General features: G+C 36.2%; 1 protein-coding gene across 3 annotated transcripts in view; it reads right to left on the reverse strand.

Annotated features, from left to right (window-relative positions):
- The window catches only part of Cadps2 (calcium dependent secretion activator 2), a 527786-nt gene that overhangs the window by 75281 nt on the left and 434299 nt on the right, over positions 1–18206 (reverse strand). For all 3 annotated transcript variants that reach the window (XM_071612817.1, XM_071612816.1, XM_071612815.1), the window contains 2 exons: positions 10774–10877; positions 670–826 (listed from right to left, as the gene is read on the reverse strand). In XM_071612817.1, the coding sequence (XP_071468918.1) occupies positions 670–826; positions 10774–10877 (261 nt within the window). The remainder of the gene's footprint in view (positions 1–669; positions 827–10773; positions 10878–18206) is intronic.

Genomic DNA, 18206 nt, shown 5'->3' on the forward strand with positions numbered 1-18206 from the left:
AATCCACAACAGAAGACCACTGTATTGATCAAGGAGAATAAGCTAGAACCAGAAGTTAGGAGTAGGTGGAATTCAACTTGGTCTATAATGTACTGGCTGCTAGACCACCTGCCAGAGTATCTGTAAAAGTTTTTATTGCATTGGGATAAAGGTCTGAATAGAGAACCTTTAAATTTTCTTTATTTTAAATGAGCAAGTTGCATCACACAGGAGAATTTTATTATCATCTGAGGAGTCTGAGGAGATAAATTCACTACCAGCCAGAAGCAATGCCATAGTGCATGTTTGTAGATGCCTCAACAGAATAATTTTTAGGATGTTGACAAATTTCAAAGGTGTCTGCGAGAGATATAGGTATGTTCAAGAACTCTAGAAGTGCCAATATTATTGTAGATTTCTAGTTCACATACTGCAATGCAAAGGGTGCCTAGTTAAGTCCTTAATGAATGCTGGAGGGTGGGAATAAGAGGAACCTAAGAGCTCAGGAACAATGTGGCAGCATCCCTGTCTCCCCCAGACCATGATATAACCAGAGAGTCTGAGCCTACATTAATGCTACCCATGTCAACTCTTCCTGGGCCCGTGTAAGGGCTCTGTAAATACACATACACATTCATGACACTCCCCAACCCTTCCCACTTCACATACAAAAGAAAATCAAGTGCTCACTGTCATTTCTGAGGAAATTATTAAGCAGTTGGAAAAGAGGAAAACTATCCCAGGAATCTTGTGGTTGAGCCTCCAGTGCGGTATCCATATCTACTGTGAATAAAGCCCAAAATTTCTCTGCATGCTCAGCCAATAAATCAGGCCACCAGGCAAATGCCTATAAAAGGATAAAGAAATAAAGCAGAAACAGATAATTTGTTAGAAACACATGCAAACTCCTTAGCACTTGAACAAAAACAATGACAAAGAAAATGTAATAGTTTTAAAAGGTGAGAAAAAATTTTATAGATTCACATATTTAAACATTTAACACCAATGAATAAAATATGAAGTCTAAAAAAATTAAAATGTACAATGACAATGTTTATTGTTTTATAAAACAACTACATGTATAAGAGAATAAATGCAACTTATTGAATTATAAATTTATAATGTAAAACAAAACAAAATTCCTTTTATAATTTAAACATAACTACTATGAGTGTTTTGGTTTATTTGTTTCTAATAATTTCTTTTAGATATAAACATTAACATATTTGTCATCATAATCTTATAATAATTTGCTTTTATTTTACTTTTAATAACAGCAAAATACTCTGCTGTAGGGATATACTGTTATTTATTTAATCATTTTCCTAGCAAGACTGCTTTTTCCAAAGATTTGCAACTTTCAATGATACTGCTAGAAATATCTTTAACTCTTTATGTTTAATAATAATTATTTCCTTATGATAAACTTCTAAAAATTACTGGATTAAAGGGCATTGTAGAGACTTACACATTGCAAAAGCTCTCCAGGAAAAATGTTTACTCCCATTATTTTTCCATACAGCAGCTGGTCATCATTTTATGAATCATTTAAAAATGTAAACAGGATCACACCATTTCTCTGCTTAAAACCCATTTTTAGCTTCCCAATGCACTTATTATAATAAAATTTAAAACCCTTAAATACCTTCCCCAAAATATCATCTCCCTGCTCCAGGTCTAAAATATACTTTTATAGTGAGGATTTCCCCACCCTCCAGATAACTAGTATCTTTATTTCATAGGACATGACTACATATGTGAATGTTTTATGTCTGTCTCTTAGACTATAAGAACAGTATGTGTATATACTCTATGTCACTTTCTACTCTGTTAGGAACTTTATTGTGCATTTTAGGTAATAGAAATAATCACTTTTAAAAATGTCTGCTGTTTTTATGGGGGAAAATAATATTTAGCTTTTAGATAGTTCTTGAAAATAATGGGGACTTCTCTGGTTTCTGTTTTGCTTCACTTTGTGTCCCTCTAATTACAAAAGAGTTTAACAATTCTTCATACTATTAAGTACCATTGCTAATACTGTTCTTGCTGAATCGTTTTTCAGATCTTTCCCCATTTTTCTCTTGAGCTGTCATAACTTTTAACAATGTCATAATAATTTTAGGCAATGATCAATGTCATTTTAGGCAATGTCATAATCTTTTAACCAAATTACTAGAAAACATACGCACTTCTGTGATACAGATATTTTCATTATTCTCCCAATTAATTTTTTTCACTGAAAAAAAGATTTAAAATATTGGAAGAGCCCAAATATATTTTCAAGCTTCATTTAATTTATTCAAGAATAAATTAAATAGAATAAATTAAATTATACAGGAAGAGACAAACAATAGAAAAGTGGATTACAAAAATTTGATACACCATTTTTTAAAAAAACTTTTAAAATAAACATGGTCTTAAAGGCCATAATAATGATATATTAATAAAAATTGCCCCTTAACTAATTAGTAAATGGAAATAGAAGCAAAGGCTGACTTGAAGAAGAAAAATGTAGTATAAATAATAGACTTGAGAGTTATGGTCATTTTAATGTCTAACTCAATGATAAGCATGTAAATATAAAAACTTGTTGGGAATGGTATGCCCCATGTACACTGAGCCTATTGTTCTTTGCAAGTATTATTTTTGGATATTTTTTGGTTAAATATTTACCAGGATAGATATCTGACAAAAATAAAAATAAAATGACATACATGATTTCATTTATATATCTTGTTCCTGCCTTTGAGAGCTGTATGGGTGACCAAGAAAAGAACTTGAGATTCCTCATTGAATAGAGCAGTATAGAAACCCTAGTAAAAAATGCAGTATTGCAGAGAGACCTTTTCAAAATATCACTTTCGGTTCACAGCAATACTTTTGTAGAAGGTTAAAATGAAGAAAATAACAGTCATGTTAGGTCAGGATTGTTTTAAGACTCTAAGAAAAATTTCCAAAGCTCATTTTAAAGCTAATTTGGAAATCAGAGCATGGGTGGGGAATAAAATATAACTTTAAAAAAAAAGACTCAAGGTTTAGCTATCAACTAAAAAATTTCATTAAGTTTTGCAGAAGTACATACTTATATATCCAATTCACTCCTAATGAAGCTGTTCCTGATGAATATAAGCCAATCTATGATGAATGCCACTTGTTCAGATGATGCCTGGAGGAAGCTATTATCAATACTATTTCTTAAAATCAAAGCAAGAGTTGCAGTGACCCTGAGAACACCAGATCAGTTCTAAACCCATCCCTTCTGCCTGGTTGCCATCCCATTTGGTGGCAGTGATCCCACCCTAGGTTAGTAGCAAGAAGACAGGCTGTATGATTTCCTTCCTAGGGTACCACTTCTTGGGAGATGGCAGAGGTTCAACAGCATCAGGGCTTCTTCAAGTAGGAGAAAACACTTCTGAGAAATGCATCTGTCAGTAGGACACCAATCAAAAGTTGTGATTATCCAGTTTAAAGCTACTGGCTCTAATGCTAGGTCACTAAACAGTGTAAATGTGATCACAGATGCAGTAGGCAATGCTTAATTTACTTAAGGAAATACAAGAGATAAATCTTGTATAATGAAAATAACATGTGGCAGGCTAATAATACTTTGAAAGCCTGGTCTGTTTATGAAATATAGTAAAAAATACTGGTAGGTAAGAATGAACCCTTAACCTAGAAGTAAAGTACAAGCTTTTGAACAAATGGTGAGACTTGAGTAGTTGGAAGTAGGGTCATCAGTTCTCTGAGTGGATTTCTAAAAATTTTCTCATTTTCAAATTGGCAACAACAATACTTACCCTCACCTCCCCCAGAGTTTTTGATGTGAAAATCAAATCAACATGAAAATTCCTTGCTGTACAAATGTAAACAAATATTGCTATCAGTTATTACAAAAATGTGTTGAAATTCATACATAGATCTTATAACATGAGTTTATGTGTTTTAACAAATAATGTTCAATATCATGTGAACAGTTTAGAACAGCACCTGGCACATAGAAAAGTTTTATGAACACTGTCTGGTTTTATTCTTCAAACAACCCCTTCAGGTAGCTGATATAATTATCCTTATTTTATATATTAGCAACTTGCCAACATCTTATGATTGGTAGGTGAGAGGACAATGATTGAATCCAGATCAGCTGGAGTCTAGACAGCAAGATTTCTCAAACATATAACTTCTTCTTAAGTAACTACATATGGCACACTGGCTATTATCCATCTATCAATCATCCATGTTTAGCAGATCAGAACACTGATAACGTTCTTTGATTTCTTATAAGAAATATCTATTATGGTCTGATTTTTAAAAAATATTTTTTTCAGTTGTAGATGGACAAAATACCTTTATTTTGTTTATTTTTATGTGGTGCCGGGATCGAACCCAGTGCCTCAGTAAGTGCTCCATCACTGAGCCACAACCCCAGCCCATCTATTATGGTCTGATTTTTTTTTAATTTATTTTTTAGTTGTAGGTCGACACAATACCTTTATTTCATTTTTTTAATGTGTTGCTGAGGATCAAACCCAGTGCCTCACACATGCTAGGCAAAGGCTCTACCTCTGAGCCACAACCCTAGCCCTGATGGTCTGATTTTGAAAGTATAATTTTCTAGTTTCTCTGAAGTCTCAGGCTTTGGATTTCTTTTATCCTCAAATATAGTAAAAATATAGCGACTCTGGATGCTGAGACAAGAGGATTGCAAATTTGAGGTCAGCCTTAGTAACTTAATGAGGCCCTACCTCAAATTTTAAAAATATTTTTAAAAAGGGTTTGGAATATAGGTCAGTGATTAAGTGCCTCTGGGTTCAATCCCCAGTAATTCTCCCCCTGTAAAAATAAAACATGAAAGGGAAGGTAGCTGTATGAATGAGCAAAAACAATGAACCTAATTTTGAAACATATTTCATGCTACTTTCCCCTCCAAAATGAGATGAGTTTGAAATCCTAGAATTTGTAGATGATCCTAAAACTCTGGAAATAAGCAAGTGTCCAGGGTATATTCTGGCCCTGCCACATAGACATACAAATACTCAGATGCAGTACAATGTGATGCTGGAAGGCCACATTCTAGGACTATTTAAAGTCTTTGAAGAGGTCAGTAGGATGGACTAAGACATTTTGGGTGAAAAACTACTATCAACCTAATTACTAGTTCTATTTATTTTTTACAATAGTTTTGATTTGCTGTATATTGATTATCTCCCTGAAAATTAGGTTCACATAAAACATAAAGAGCTGAAAATGTTTCAGAACATATGTAAGTATTGCTCTCACTCTTACATACTTAAAAATGAAATGCCAGGAATAAATTTGACCAAAGAGGTGAAAAATCTATACAAGGAAAACTATAAAACATTGATAACAGAAATTAAAGAAGACATAAAGAAATGGTAAGGCATCCTGTGTTCATGAATTGGGGAAACCAATATTATTAAAATTCCATAGTACCAAAGCCATCTATAGATTCAATGTAATCCCTATTGGAATGCCAATGGCTTTCTTCATGAAAAAAAAATCCTAAAATTCATATGGAACTACAAAATACCCCAAATTGATAAAGCAATCTTGAGCAAAAAGAAAGCAGGAGTCACTGCACTGTTTGACTTTTAAAATACATTATGAAGCAATAGTAATTGTTATAACATGGTACTGGCATGAGAGAGGGGGGGAGAGGGAGAGAGGGGCAGATAGACCGACAAAAGGAATAGAATGAGAGCTTAGAACTAAATCACACACCTACAGTTAACTCATCTTCAACAAAGGTGCTGAGAACACATTGAAGAAAGGGAAAGTTTTATTTTCCAATAAATAGTACTGGGAAAATTGGATATCCACATGCAGAAGAATGAAACTAGACCCATGTTTCTTATCAGTTTTTTTTTTTTTTAAACTCAAAATGTATTAATGACATAAATGTAAGATACAAAACTATTAGATAAAGCTATGGAGCTATAAGAAGAAAACATAGAGGAAACATTTCAGGACACTGGAATGGGCAAAGGTTTTTTTGATAATCCTTTAAAAAATTACAGAAAAAAAAGGCCAAAACTGACAAATGAGATTTTAACAAACTAAAAAGCTTTTGCACGGCAAAAGCAACAATCGAGGGAGTGAAGAGACAACTGACAGAATGGGAGAAAATAATTCAAACCGTATAACTGACAACTGGTTAATATACAGAATATACAAGGAAGTCAAACAGCATTGTATTAAAAATAAATAATCTGATGGCAATAGACCTCAATAGGTATTCCTCACAGAAGACAAATGGATAACAGGTATATGAACAAATGCTCAACACCATTAATCACCAGGGGAATTCAAATCAAAACCAGATTGAAAACAAAAACAAAATCCCCACTCCCAGTTAGAATGGCTCTTAACACCAAGATAACAAATATTGGTAAAGATGTGGAGAAATGGGAACATTTGTACACTGTTAATGAGAAAATAAACTTGAGCAGCTATTATGGAAAACAGTATAAAGGTTCCTCAAAAACTGAAAACTATTATGAAATGTAGCAGTCCCACTACTGGGTAGTTTCCAAAGGAAATGACATTAGTCTGTCAAAAAGACATCTGCACCCCCATGTTCACTGCAGCATTGTACACAAAGCCAAGATAGGGAAACAACCAAAGTGTCCATCAACTAATGGATGGATCAAGGGAATGGAACATACACACAACAGGATACGAATCAGCTACAAAAAGGCTGGAATCCTTTCATTTATGACAAGGATGGACTGGAAGTCGTTGTTAAGTGAAATAAGCCAGGCATAGAGAGGGAAACCCTGCATGAGCTCACTCATATGTGGAATCTGAAGAAGTGGATCTCATTGCAGCCAAGAGGTTGATCCATGGGCACTAAGGTATAGTTAGATAACAGAAAAGAGCTCTGGTGTGCTATTGCATAGTAGGGTGACTATACATAATGATAATGTAGTAAACATTTTTCAAAGAAGCTAGAAGAAAGAATTTGGATGTTTTCACCACAAAGCAATGACAAACATTTCAGGAGATAGATGTATTTACCCTGATTTTACATTACACAATGTGTTCATATATTGAGCTATCACATGATACATAATAAATATATCTAATGCTTATGTATCAGTTAAAATAAAAAAAATAATAAAAACACATAATAATTACTAAATTTTTAACAAACACCTTTGATAGAGCAAATTATGCCCTTGTAATTTCTTTGGAGAGTCCTGCAAATGGAGTTCTACTGTATACCCTCTCATTAGAAGTAGATAGTAAGTAGATTTCATTCATGGCCAATCTTTTGTATAATCGTTAGTTTGAACATATTCCCTAGTCATGAATGCCAGCGGAGAGAAATAAGGACATAAATTAGCAAAAACAAATGGAAAAAAAATCAAATACTTTTTCTCTTTATGTTTGAATTCATTCAGAAGCTAAATTTGGTTCAAATACAGATGTGTCTGTTATTGAGTACATAAGCACAAATATGTGTGTTCATGCTTAAGTCTTCTTCCTGTTCCAGCTCTGCTGCTGAAGCAGCTTGGGACAGAGCCAGTTGAAGTACAGGATCAATCAGGGCTGGGGCTGTAGCTCAGTGGTAGAGTGTTTACCTAGAGATGAGTGAGGCACTGGGTTTGATCCTTAAAACCACATAAAAACAAAAAAATAAAAAATTAAATTATTTTTTTTTAAATCACCCATCTGCAGAGAACTGAGAGAAGTCTACACTGTAGCTGCCAAATTACTCCCAAACCACCTTGACTATGGTGCTATCATATGGTGAATGACATTATATTTAAAATCTTTTAGGAACCCTAAATCAAAATTTTGCTATAACAATAAACACCCAAAGCAGAAATTTGAGCTGCGTTCATACTCATCTTGTTCCTTTTCTTGCCTGACTACTTATACTCTCAACACTCTGAGAATCCTGACATTTGCCAGAGAACAAGGGAGAAATGACAGAATGGAAGAGGATGGCTCCAGGCTGGCATTGGAATCCTCTCTGCGTTTTCATCTCTGCTATGATGCTGTGTGTCAAATCTGTCAGCAGAATCAGGCAGGATGACCACTCCAGCCATTCTACTTAAATGGGAAAAGCACAATGAGGTTTATTTGAAAATACCTGTGTCTAAACTCTGGCCTAGGTTTTCTCCCAGTTACTAATCACCTGTGCAGACCTGGCAAGTTGCTCAACCTTTCTGGATCTATTTTCTTGTTGGATAAATGATGTGTGTGGAGGGAGCATGCTGGTGAGAGCTAACAGCTTCCCTAGTGGGCACTGGGACTCCCTAGCATTGTCAGAGTGAGTGGCTTTTAGATGCAAAGCTGTCAGATCAGTTTGCCTGAAGTTTCTGGTCAGACATGGTCTGACTGAAATGTAGAGACAGTCTAGAAGATTTTCTGGAAAGGAGCTTAAACCATCTAAGAAGGAAACATAAGAATTCTAAAGAAAACACTGAGAGGAGAGGTCGAGAGGCTTTCAGAGAGAAGGGAAAACTGCCTTCTAAAGTAAGTTACTGACAAAGATCCAAAGGACAGGAAGCCAGCTTAACGGAGAAATTGTTGAAGGACACAAACAACCTCTTAGCCCTGTCAAGTAAACTGCCACTGTGCAGAGAAGGAGAATGAAAAGAATGGAGCGACACACAGCCACTTGAAGTTCTCCTCAAAGGCAGATAAGTTAACCTCCCCCAAGGGAGGGGAGCCAGGTGCTCTTTCATGGAGGAAAGAAACTAGCTCAGTGTGGAGTGCAGTCCACCAATTCACTTTGGAAATGACTCTGGGGTTACACCAATTCACTCTCCAGTAGTGCTCAGATAAAAAGTTAGATCTGGTTTAAAGGATTGAAAAAAGACAGAAATCAAAGTCACAAACCCAAGCCAAAATATCAAAATCTGTTTTGTTGTGCTTTACTTAGATGGTCAGCAGTAATTATGCCCATGATTGTGACTAAGGTCCATTTACCAAGAGTGTAACAAAGATTAAATTATGGCTGTTTAAAGAAAAAAACAGCTTTTAGTTCTAAGGAAAGGACTAAGTTAGCTTTAAAATTAGTAGCATCAGAGTGGGTCCTCTCTTAAATTCACATGAAAGAATTATACCATGCTAGAAGAACAGTGGAACCAATTTTACTCACCTCTCTTCCCTGAGGGATCCCAAGAATTTGGAAGCATAGTGGAATAGAAAAATGCCAGTGTTACAAAGCATTTTAAAAAGGAGACATGACAACAGTTCTGTATTTAAGCATTAAGTAGGATGATGTTATAATTGTCTCTTTCAATTGTATTTTTTGTGGATTAAAAAATAAATAACATTTTAATTGTGTTTGATAGGTTATACTGCAGCATGCATTCTCAGAGACTGCACAGAGTATATTAAATAACATTTAATTTTTAATTTCTATAAATGGTATCTGAGGGACCTGTTTAGCTGACATATATACTGCATTTGGAATTTTTTTTTTTTAATTTAGAAAGGCCCAGTACTCTGATGATAATGCCTTTTAACAAAAGACAAAGACAAAACATACATATATTTTATCACATAATCATTTTCATTGTAACATAGCAATGGTACTAGCTTAGAAAAGATCCTCCTGGGAATTCATTTCAAATTATTGAAGCAGCTGTTTCTTCAGTTTAAAATAAAATATCCATAACAAGTTCACACATGACAGATGCAAGCTAAAAACTAGATTCCACAGTGTGAGCTAAAAGCAGATGTTTTGAATGATCATATTTATAACCAGATACAATAAATCTTAGTTACCTATGGTAAGTTTTCATGAATCCTCTTTTCCAAGAATTTGCTTAAAATATAGATCCTGTAGTTTCTTGAATTTTTGGATCTAGATATAAATATTCTGTAGATTCATATATATCTGGTCTTTTCCCCTCTTGTTCATTCTTGTGCTTCCTCCAGAATAAAGCACTATTAGGGCACTGAAGTTTATTACATTTATTCGGTCCTATTCATTTCCCCCACCAGAAGCAAAAGTCAGGAAATCATTTTGTTTTTGTAAATAAACACACAATCATTAGAAAGGCTTAGAATATAAGCTGTTTGCATGGAGAAAAACCACTCCAGAACTGTAATGAATATTAATATGGAATTAGAACTTTAGAATCATAAACAATGAAGTTTAATGAAAATTTAAAGTTTGATGATCAGAGGAGAATAATCAACTATAATTATGAATGTTTGCTATTTGATTTTCCCTTAAAACTTATCACAGATTATCCTTTTTAATTTTGATTAATTTACACTTCTAAACTAAAGTGATCACAGCATGGGGTCAAAGCAAACAATTTGGCCTCACAAGATGGGATTGTGTTCCAGCTTTGCTTAATAATTTTTCTTTTCTTTTCTTTCTTTTTTTTGGTGATACCGGGGGATGGAACCCAGAGGCACTGAGTTTTTATATCCCCAGCCCTTTTTAAAAAGTCTTTTATTTTAAGACAGTTCTCATTAAGTTGCTGAGGTTGCCCTCAAACTCACAATCCTTCTGCCTCAGCCTCCAGAGTCACTCTTCCATCCAGTTTCATTATATTCTTTTAGGCATTTTGAGACAGATTCTGTAAGTTCTTCTAAGACTGTTTTCAGAAATAGATATGAAATTGTATACATATACAACTATAGTATATGTATGCTTTATGATGTATAGAAATTATATTTGTGGGAAATTCACATATGCTCTCAGTTTTCTCAAGGTGAATGGCTAGCTGTGTATCACTGGGCTACTTTCTCAGTACTTCTGCCACTATGAGAGAGCCTTCCTTATAGCTTTAAACCAGTCATCACCTCCGCATGATGCTCTTCATTCTGCTGTAAGACTTCTATGCAGAGCTCTGCTAGATGAAGAACCTCTTCCAGCTTCCTAGCAGGAGTTGCCTGGTTCATGGTCTCTATATAAAAAAGAAAAAACAAAAACATAATGTTACCTTGAAAAATACAAAGGGAAACATATTCTAAGATGTAATGATGAGGCTGCAGTATTGAAATAGAATGAGAAAGCATACTTTTGAGAAATAAGGGATGCAAGAAACACAATTGAATACATTATATTTTAAAAACCCAGTTCACCAGATTGTAGAAAATATTTCACCCACAAAGCAATCACAGGGATCTGTAAGTGCTTTGCCATTTAGTACATAAGAACTAACAGGTGCAACAGCACATTAGATGCTCAACTTCTGCAACAAACAAGTTATAATTCTCCTCAAGGTCAGAAACACAAAGAGAGCAGATACCACAGTCTTTTCCTCTCTCTGTATTGTATTATCAATTCAATACCATTCTCACGAGATGAGTCATTCCTGGCATTAGCAAAACCCAGGCTTTTTTGTTGCTATTTAAATTCCCAGCTTGAATGTCTATAGTTCACGTTGATCTTAAATTCAAGAAGTACAAAGTCACCTAAAACAACTCTGACAGCCTGCAATTAACTGATTTCCTCTCCTGCTTCCCTGACACCATCCCACCCCACCTTCCAACTGTCAGGGGCAGGGGGATGGGGAAGGGCAGAAGCATTCTTTGAAGTTGAAATTTCTTTCAGCATTAAGCCAAACTGGTGTAAAAAAGGACAGGCCACAATAAGATTAAGTATATGTACCTGAAATTCAGCAAAAGAGAAGGCAAAGTAGATGATTTCAAAGTACATCAAACTGGCAGAAATTAGATGTGCCCAGTGTAATGAAACTGTTTCAAGATTGAATACAAAGAACAGAGTATTCAGTTAATAAAGATGAACCATTGTCTTATTCATTTTGTGTCGCTATAATAGAATACCTGATACTGGGTACTATAAAGAAAAGAGGTATATTTAGTTCATAGTTTTGAAGGCTTAAAGTCCAAGATTGGGTAGCCCTATCTGTTTGGCCTCTAGTGAAAGCCTTTCTGGGTACACTATGATGTAGTGTACCCAGAAAAGATTACATGCAGAAAGAAACCAGTGTGTAGGGTCGCCTTGCTTTATAACAACCCACTCTTTTGAGAACTGATTCCAAGAACTAAGAGATCATCATTAATTCCTTCTGAGGCTGCTGTCACCATGATCCAATCACTGCACACTCATCTCTTAAAGATCTCACCACCTCAATGCTGCCATACTGGAGCCCAAGCTCCCTGCACATGAAACTTAGGGGGACATTTTCAGACCGTATCTAAACCAAGCCATACCCACTCTGTCTTAGTCTCATGGGCTCCATGAATCCTCTCTGTCCCATTAAAAAAGACTGTATGGAGGGGAAATGAATTTTTCAGAAAAAGAATTTATTCTTTGGACCTTAGGAACCACATTTTTCTTTTCTTGTTTTTTTTTTTTTTCTTCCTGCAATAGATCTTTCCCCTCAATTTAATTCTCCTTTAAAATTCAGCCTTAAATTTTGAAGATTCTTGCATTTGCTCTGACCTAATTTGTTCTCAAGGGACACATTGTGATTCAGTGAAACACTACTTATGGTTGATGTTGGTCAGACAGTGTGGTGCATCTGGGATTTGTATCCCTGAATCTCCAAACCATGTACACATCCTACTAAATTCTCCTGCAAGATGGAGAGCCACAGCTCTTCTATGACAGGGATCAGAGAACATAATGGTTCTTTAGGAGAATCAGCCTTTCAGACACCAATTAGTTGAGTGTGCCTATAATTCTCTTAGCTGTGAGGAGTAGAAAGAAATATCACCAAGACCACAGTTTTCTAGGGCAGGGTTGGGAAACTGCAGAGGATTGCACTCACACCTGCTAAAGGAATATTCCAATAGATCTGGATTAAACAACTGAAGGCAGTATGCTCTGCCCTTCAGTGTTTCTCAGTTTGGAATACCATAATTAACTAACAAATCAAAATGGATTCACGATTTAGTATTTCTGCCCAGCCATAAATTGCTTCTGAAAACACCTTTTTGTGGAAATCTCTTATGAAAAATCTGAGTTACAGTTGCCTTAGAGGACACTATGTAGAGCTGCCTTGGTTCAGTGTAGCAGAATTGCAATTCTTTATTTCCCCCCCCCCCCAAAAAAAATGCTATGTCCTCTTACTTCCAGGTCAATTTACTTTATTTTTTAGTTGACAGTAGTATAAGATGTGCCCTGATCTCAAAGCAAAACCCAGAAGCCAACTTTAAGTATCCTTAGACATCAACTATAAAATTCTCCATCTCTTCCAAGGACATATCAACATCTTCAAACAACGGGGAGGTCAAGGGGGCTCATGACTTAGCACCACCACCTGTTCCACTTGGGGGAGGCTCCGGCTTTTTAATCAAGAAAACAAGATCCTCAAGAAAAGTTTGGGAACATATGAAGCAAACATATGGGTGATGAGAGAGATGGGAGATGACTGCAGAAAGCAAGTGGGCTTGGGGTGACATCAGAGGGAAGATAAGTCACAAAGGAGTAACAGATGACTTGGGTAAGAAGAAAGAGGGTTTCTAGAGAAGAGGAACTGTATGACAGATGAGGCGCATTGCAGAGGGAGGAGAAGATGACAACAGGTACAAATGTTACAGTTCCTTGAAAGCCACTGTCAGGCATCACCTGCCACTTCCCATATGTTATCCCACTGTTTTTCCTAATATCTTTTTTTTTTTAAATCAATATAAATAACAGATAAGGACACACGTATAACAGAGATGAAATGCAACAGCTAAAAAGTAGTGAAAGGAAGACTTGAATTTCATGTGGTTTCTAATTGCTATGTCTTGTATTTACCTGGCTAGAGCAAGAATGTGCTGGGGAATAATGGGTGACCATGGTAGGCTTTAAGTAAGACTGGATGATTCTATTAATATATAGCTTAGTACAAATGTTTCTTAGCGGGGCCTCAGAATAAATAAAATTTTAGAAAAACATACTTGGTGTTGTGTGCAACAAGGCTCAGTGAGGTTATGTAGTATGGACCCTGGATGGGACCCCAACCGGTAGAGTGACAGGGGATGGAGGAGAAGGCAAAGATGCAAGAGACACTTTGAGGGAAGGATCAAAGTCATCCACAGATAGTCTTGAAGATTTCTTCAAGCTTAGAGAATCTATGCTGCTTATAAATTCTGGGCTATATCTACTGACTTTTATTATGTTAACATATTTACATATGTACACAATTTGTTTTTCACAAGGAGGGGTAAAGATGAAAGAATGAAAGAAAAATTTTATGTCATAAAAGAGGATCTTGTTTTTCACATACTTTAGCACGTTGTTGACCAAATCCTCACACCCAATTTGAAACTTAAGGAATCAAGACTCTCATTACAGAGTCTCAGAGAGGCTGAAGCAGGTGACCAAGGTCATGCAGCTGCTGCCTAGGATGAGATTAAAATCTTACCTCTCAATGACTTGAGTTCTTTTTCATTTTCAATTCTCTAACAGGAATGACACACACATACCATCTCCTTAGCCACAACTAGGCAAAAATGGGAAAAAAATTATAGAAACAATCTCAAAACTTATTTCTGTTTATGTATGAATGTTTCAAAACCATCTTTTTACATTTGATGTTATCTTAAATAAAAACTCTGGTGCATACTCCGTGTCCTAGGTGAAACTCAACTATAGTCTAAAACATTTTATTCCTCCTAGATTAGGTTTGCTGAGAGGATTAAAACTTTGTACTTGAATGTAATGGCCACTCTAGTACTTTAAATAAATAGTATTTTTATCACCCCTGGTGCTCATCATTTGACTACATCCAAGAAATCTAAAGCATTCCATAGTCGGGACTCTATTAGATAACAAGGTTATAGATAGCTTCATTCAAAAACTGATGCTATGAATATTTGAGAATTTCTCCTTAAGGTATTTTCTTTTGCTCTTTTAGTAACATTTCCATGGCATTACAGATGTTCTCTATATTCTTCAGGTTTCACACCAACTTGCTGATTGTTGTAATACATTTCAAATAGTGACATTTAAAACAAATATGCCCAAAGCAGCAAGGTTTCATGATGAATTTCAATGCATTGCTCTTGGCTATGATCTTTTTTCATTCTAAAACATTTTTAGTTTTCTATGATAACACTCATTGGCTCCCTAAAGCAATTCCTTTTAATTATACCTCTGTACATTTAAGAAGAGATCCCACTGGGGAAAAGGGAGAGAAGTGAGAATGTGTAGAGGACAGATTGTCTGCTTTGTTTTGGTAGGCTTTAGTTCTGCTCCAAGGCTTCAGAGAGGTGCATGCTCCCTGCACATTCTCCTTGGCTGCCTCCCTTGCTGTCATTTCCTGTCAAGGTCCTCAGTGATGGATGCAAGATGATGCTCCTTGTGAAGGTTGCAAGGGGCGTGGGAAGATGACCAGTGAGATCACTTCAGTTCTTTTTTCTTCATGTTATAACGTGTAGAAATTTGTAATGCTTTTGACCTTAACTAAAAATATTTAGTTGACAAAAGTTTGCATACCTTTAAAGTATGCATTATGATTTGATGTACTTTTTATTATGTAATAATTATCACAAATTAATTTTGATGAGAGATTTTAAGTGTTCTCAACACATATATGCACAATGATCTTAACTTTTTATAGACTGCATCTGTACTTGTACTAAATAAGAAACAACATCTCAAGATGGCACTGACTGAAGGATTATACAATAATCCCACCCTAACGTGGCCCTGTCTTCTTTCCTTTCTTGCATGTAGGACATGATGATTTTCATGGGGAATATAAAAAAGTAATTCCTGCATTTGTATTCAGATTTCTAGTTTGGTTTTTCAACTGCCCAGATTTTGTGCCTTTGAATTTAATCAATGAATATTTATTTCATTTAAGGAGCTGTACTAGCAACTGAGTGGATACAGTGATGAACAAGATGAGATTTCTGACTTAAATGAATCTATATATCTCTCTCCATAATCAGACTTTAAAGTAGAATATGGAACATACCACCCATTTTTGGCCCATATGAGGAAATTCTGTAATGAAGTCTGAACAGAGAGCCAATTAAATGCACTCAGCGTGCAATCACAGGGATTTTAGCTTGTAAGAAGTAAGACCAAAGATGAATCAACAGGAAGGCTTTAAATTGCTCATGCATATCCTGTGGAGTTCTTCAGAAAGAAATTATTTTAGTGGGTGAGTGTTTGAGTTTAGAAAGCGATCAGCAGTCCAACACAAAGTCTTTCCCTTTTTCATTCCTCACATGCAAAGAAAAACTTACTCCCTGTTGCTTCTTCCTCCCAACAAAAATCATATAGATGAGGAGAAAGCCCTGGCATGATATAGCTGAGATGAGAGACATGAAAGATTTAAGGGGGACTGTAGGTTAGCTGGGCAGGGTGATGTACACCTGTAGTTTCATCAATCCAAGAGGCTGAGGCAGAAGGATCACAAATACAAGGCTAGCCTCAGCAACTTAGTGAGGCCCCTTCTCAAAATAAAAAGGAGTGGGGATATAGCTGTATGATAAAACACCCTTGGGTTCAATCTCAAGTATTATAAATAGATAGATAGATAGATTGATAGATAAATAAGGACTCTAGGAATAACTTTGGAAGAAGTGTGAAAGAGGAGAAGGACATAAGGAAAATGATCACTATATAGTGAGGGGGTTAAAAGCAGGACTTCCTTTTGGAAAGAGATATTGCAATATGGAAGCATTAACCTGGGACACACTCTGAGCCATAAGCAGTCAGGTTTCTCCTTGACAGGTCAAAAAGAAGAAGGAAGTTGGGCCAAGGATGTGGCATCTGATTTCTTCTACCTGACATCCTCAAGATCATCCAGTGGCAGACTGTCAGCTGCTTGTCTGTGGACTGCTTATCTACCCACAGATTACAGCTAAGAAAAGGAGGAATGAATCCCCTCCTCTTCCTCCAGTCTTCAGTGAACTGCATATGCTGCTCGGGGCAAATAAGCAATTTGCTCAAACTAGAGATAACAGAAAAGACAGGGTCTTAGCTATCTCCTCTGTGTAAGCTGCCTTCTGTCTATTCAGAAGCCATAGTCCCTTTAGGCCTCGTTTGCTGGCTCAGGCAATATTTCCTGGCTCCCTAGTCTGGATCCTAACTCTTTTCTAGTACTACTGCTTATTCATTTGTGTGATCCACACAGATGGCTCAGTTGGAAAGTCTAAATTCTCATTTAGGTTTTCTTATCCATCCTCCAGCTCCAGACAAAGCAACCTGGAGTAAGTGATATGGTGCCAGAGCCAAGGGCAGCCAGGCTCCCAGGAGTCTTTTCCTGGCCAGATCTTAATACTCATGAGCCTTCTTATCCCAAGAGGGAAGGAGGGCAGGTAATCAGACACTTTCTTCCCATTAAACCAAACTATTCCCTCCCCTGCCACCTGTCTATGATTTCTTTACAACTTGTGACTAGGTTAGATGATTTTGGGGGAACTTCCTGTATTTATTGACCTAGAGGGAACAGTATATAGCTTGCTAAGAAGACTGCTCCAAAAATCTGGGGGAGAGGCACTTCCTAAAACTCAACAGGGAATAAATACATTTGCTACGTTAACTGTGACTGATGAAAGAGAAGCAGGCCTCACTGATACTTTCTCTAACTGCACCCTAAATGATACCATGGTTCTATGAGTGCTGGGATATATATTGCTTTCATCAATGAATGGGGTATCTTCAGTATAGATTTGCGGTTCTCAACTTCAGCGTGAATCAGAACCACCTGGAGGACTTGCTAAAGCACAAATTGCCTGGCATCACCTCCAGAGTTTCTGATTCAGCCTTCTTGGGTGAGACCCAAGAATTCGCATTTCAAATAAGTTGCCAGGTGATGTTCATGATGCTGGCCTAGAAAATGCACTTTGAGAAATATTAATGCTTAATGAAAAACAGAAGTAAAAACAAAGGTGACCTATGAAGACTTTATTCTTTAATGGAAATCAAGTTAGATCCTCTTAAAAACCTTATTTTAGGTATAAGATGACTGCAGATTCTGAATGAATTTCACATTTCTGTAGGGTTATCCAGATAGGATGTTGTTCCTACTTGGGCAATCCTATATGTATGAATGAACATAATTAATCTAAGATGGCAAGGCCTCCTGCAGTTTTTCAGAATCCAAGAGAATACTAATGTCATAGTTGTTTGAAAACAATAATTCTGTGGCTTTACTTCCACAGAGCCCTTTGGGACCAACTCATTTAATGACCCTGTCATTTAAAGCAACAGTTTCACTTAATATCTCCTTGGAATTAGCCATGCTAATGACACAGTGCTTTGCAATAATTGTTCTGTGGTCACAGTCACATTAACTACTTCACCAGGATTATCTTTCACA

Source organism: Marmota flaviventris, chromosome 1 (genome assembly GCF_047511675.1).
Source record: "Marmota flaviventris isolate mMarFla1 chromosome 1, mMarFla1.hap1, whole genome shotgun sequence".
NCBI lineage: Eukaryota > Metazoa > Chordata > Mammalia > Rodentia > Sciuridae > Marmota > Marmota flaviventris.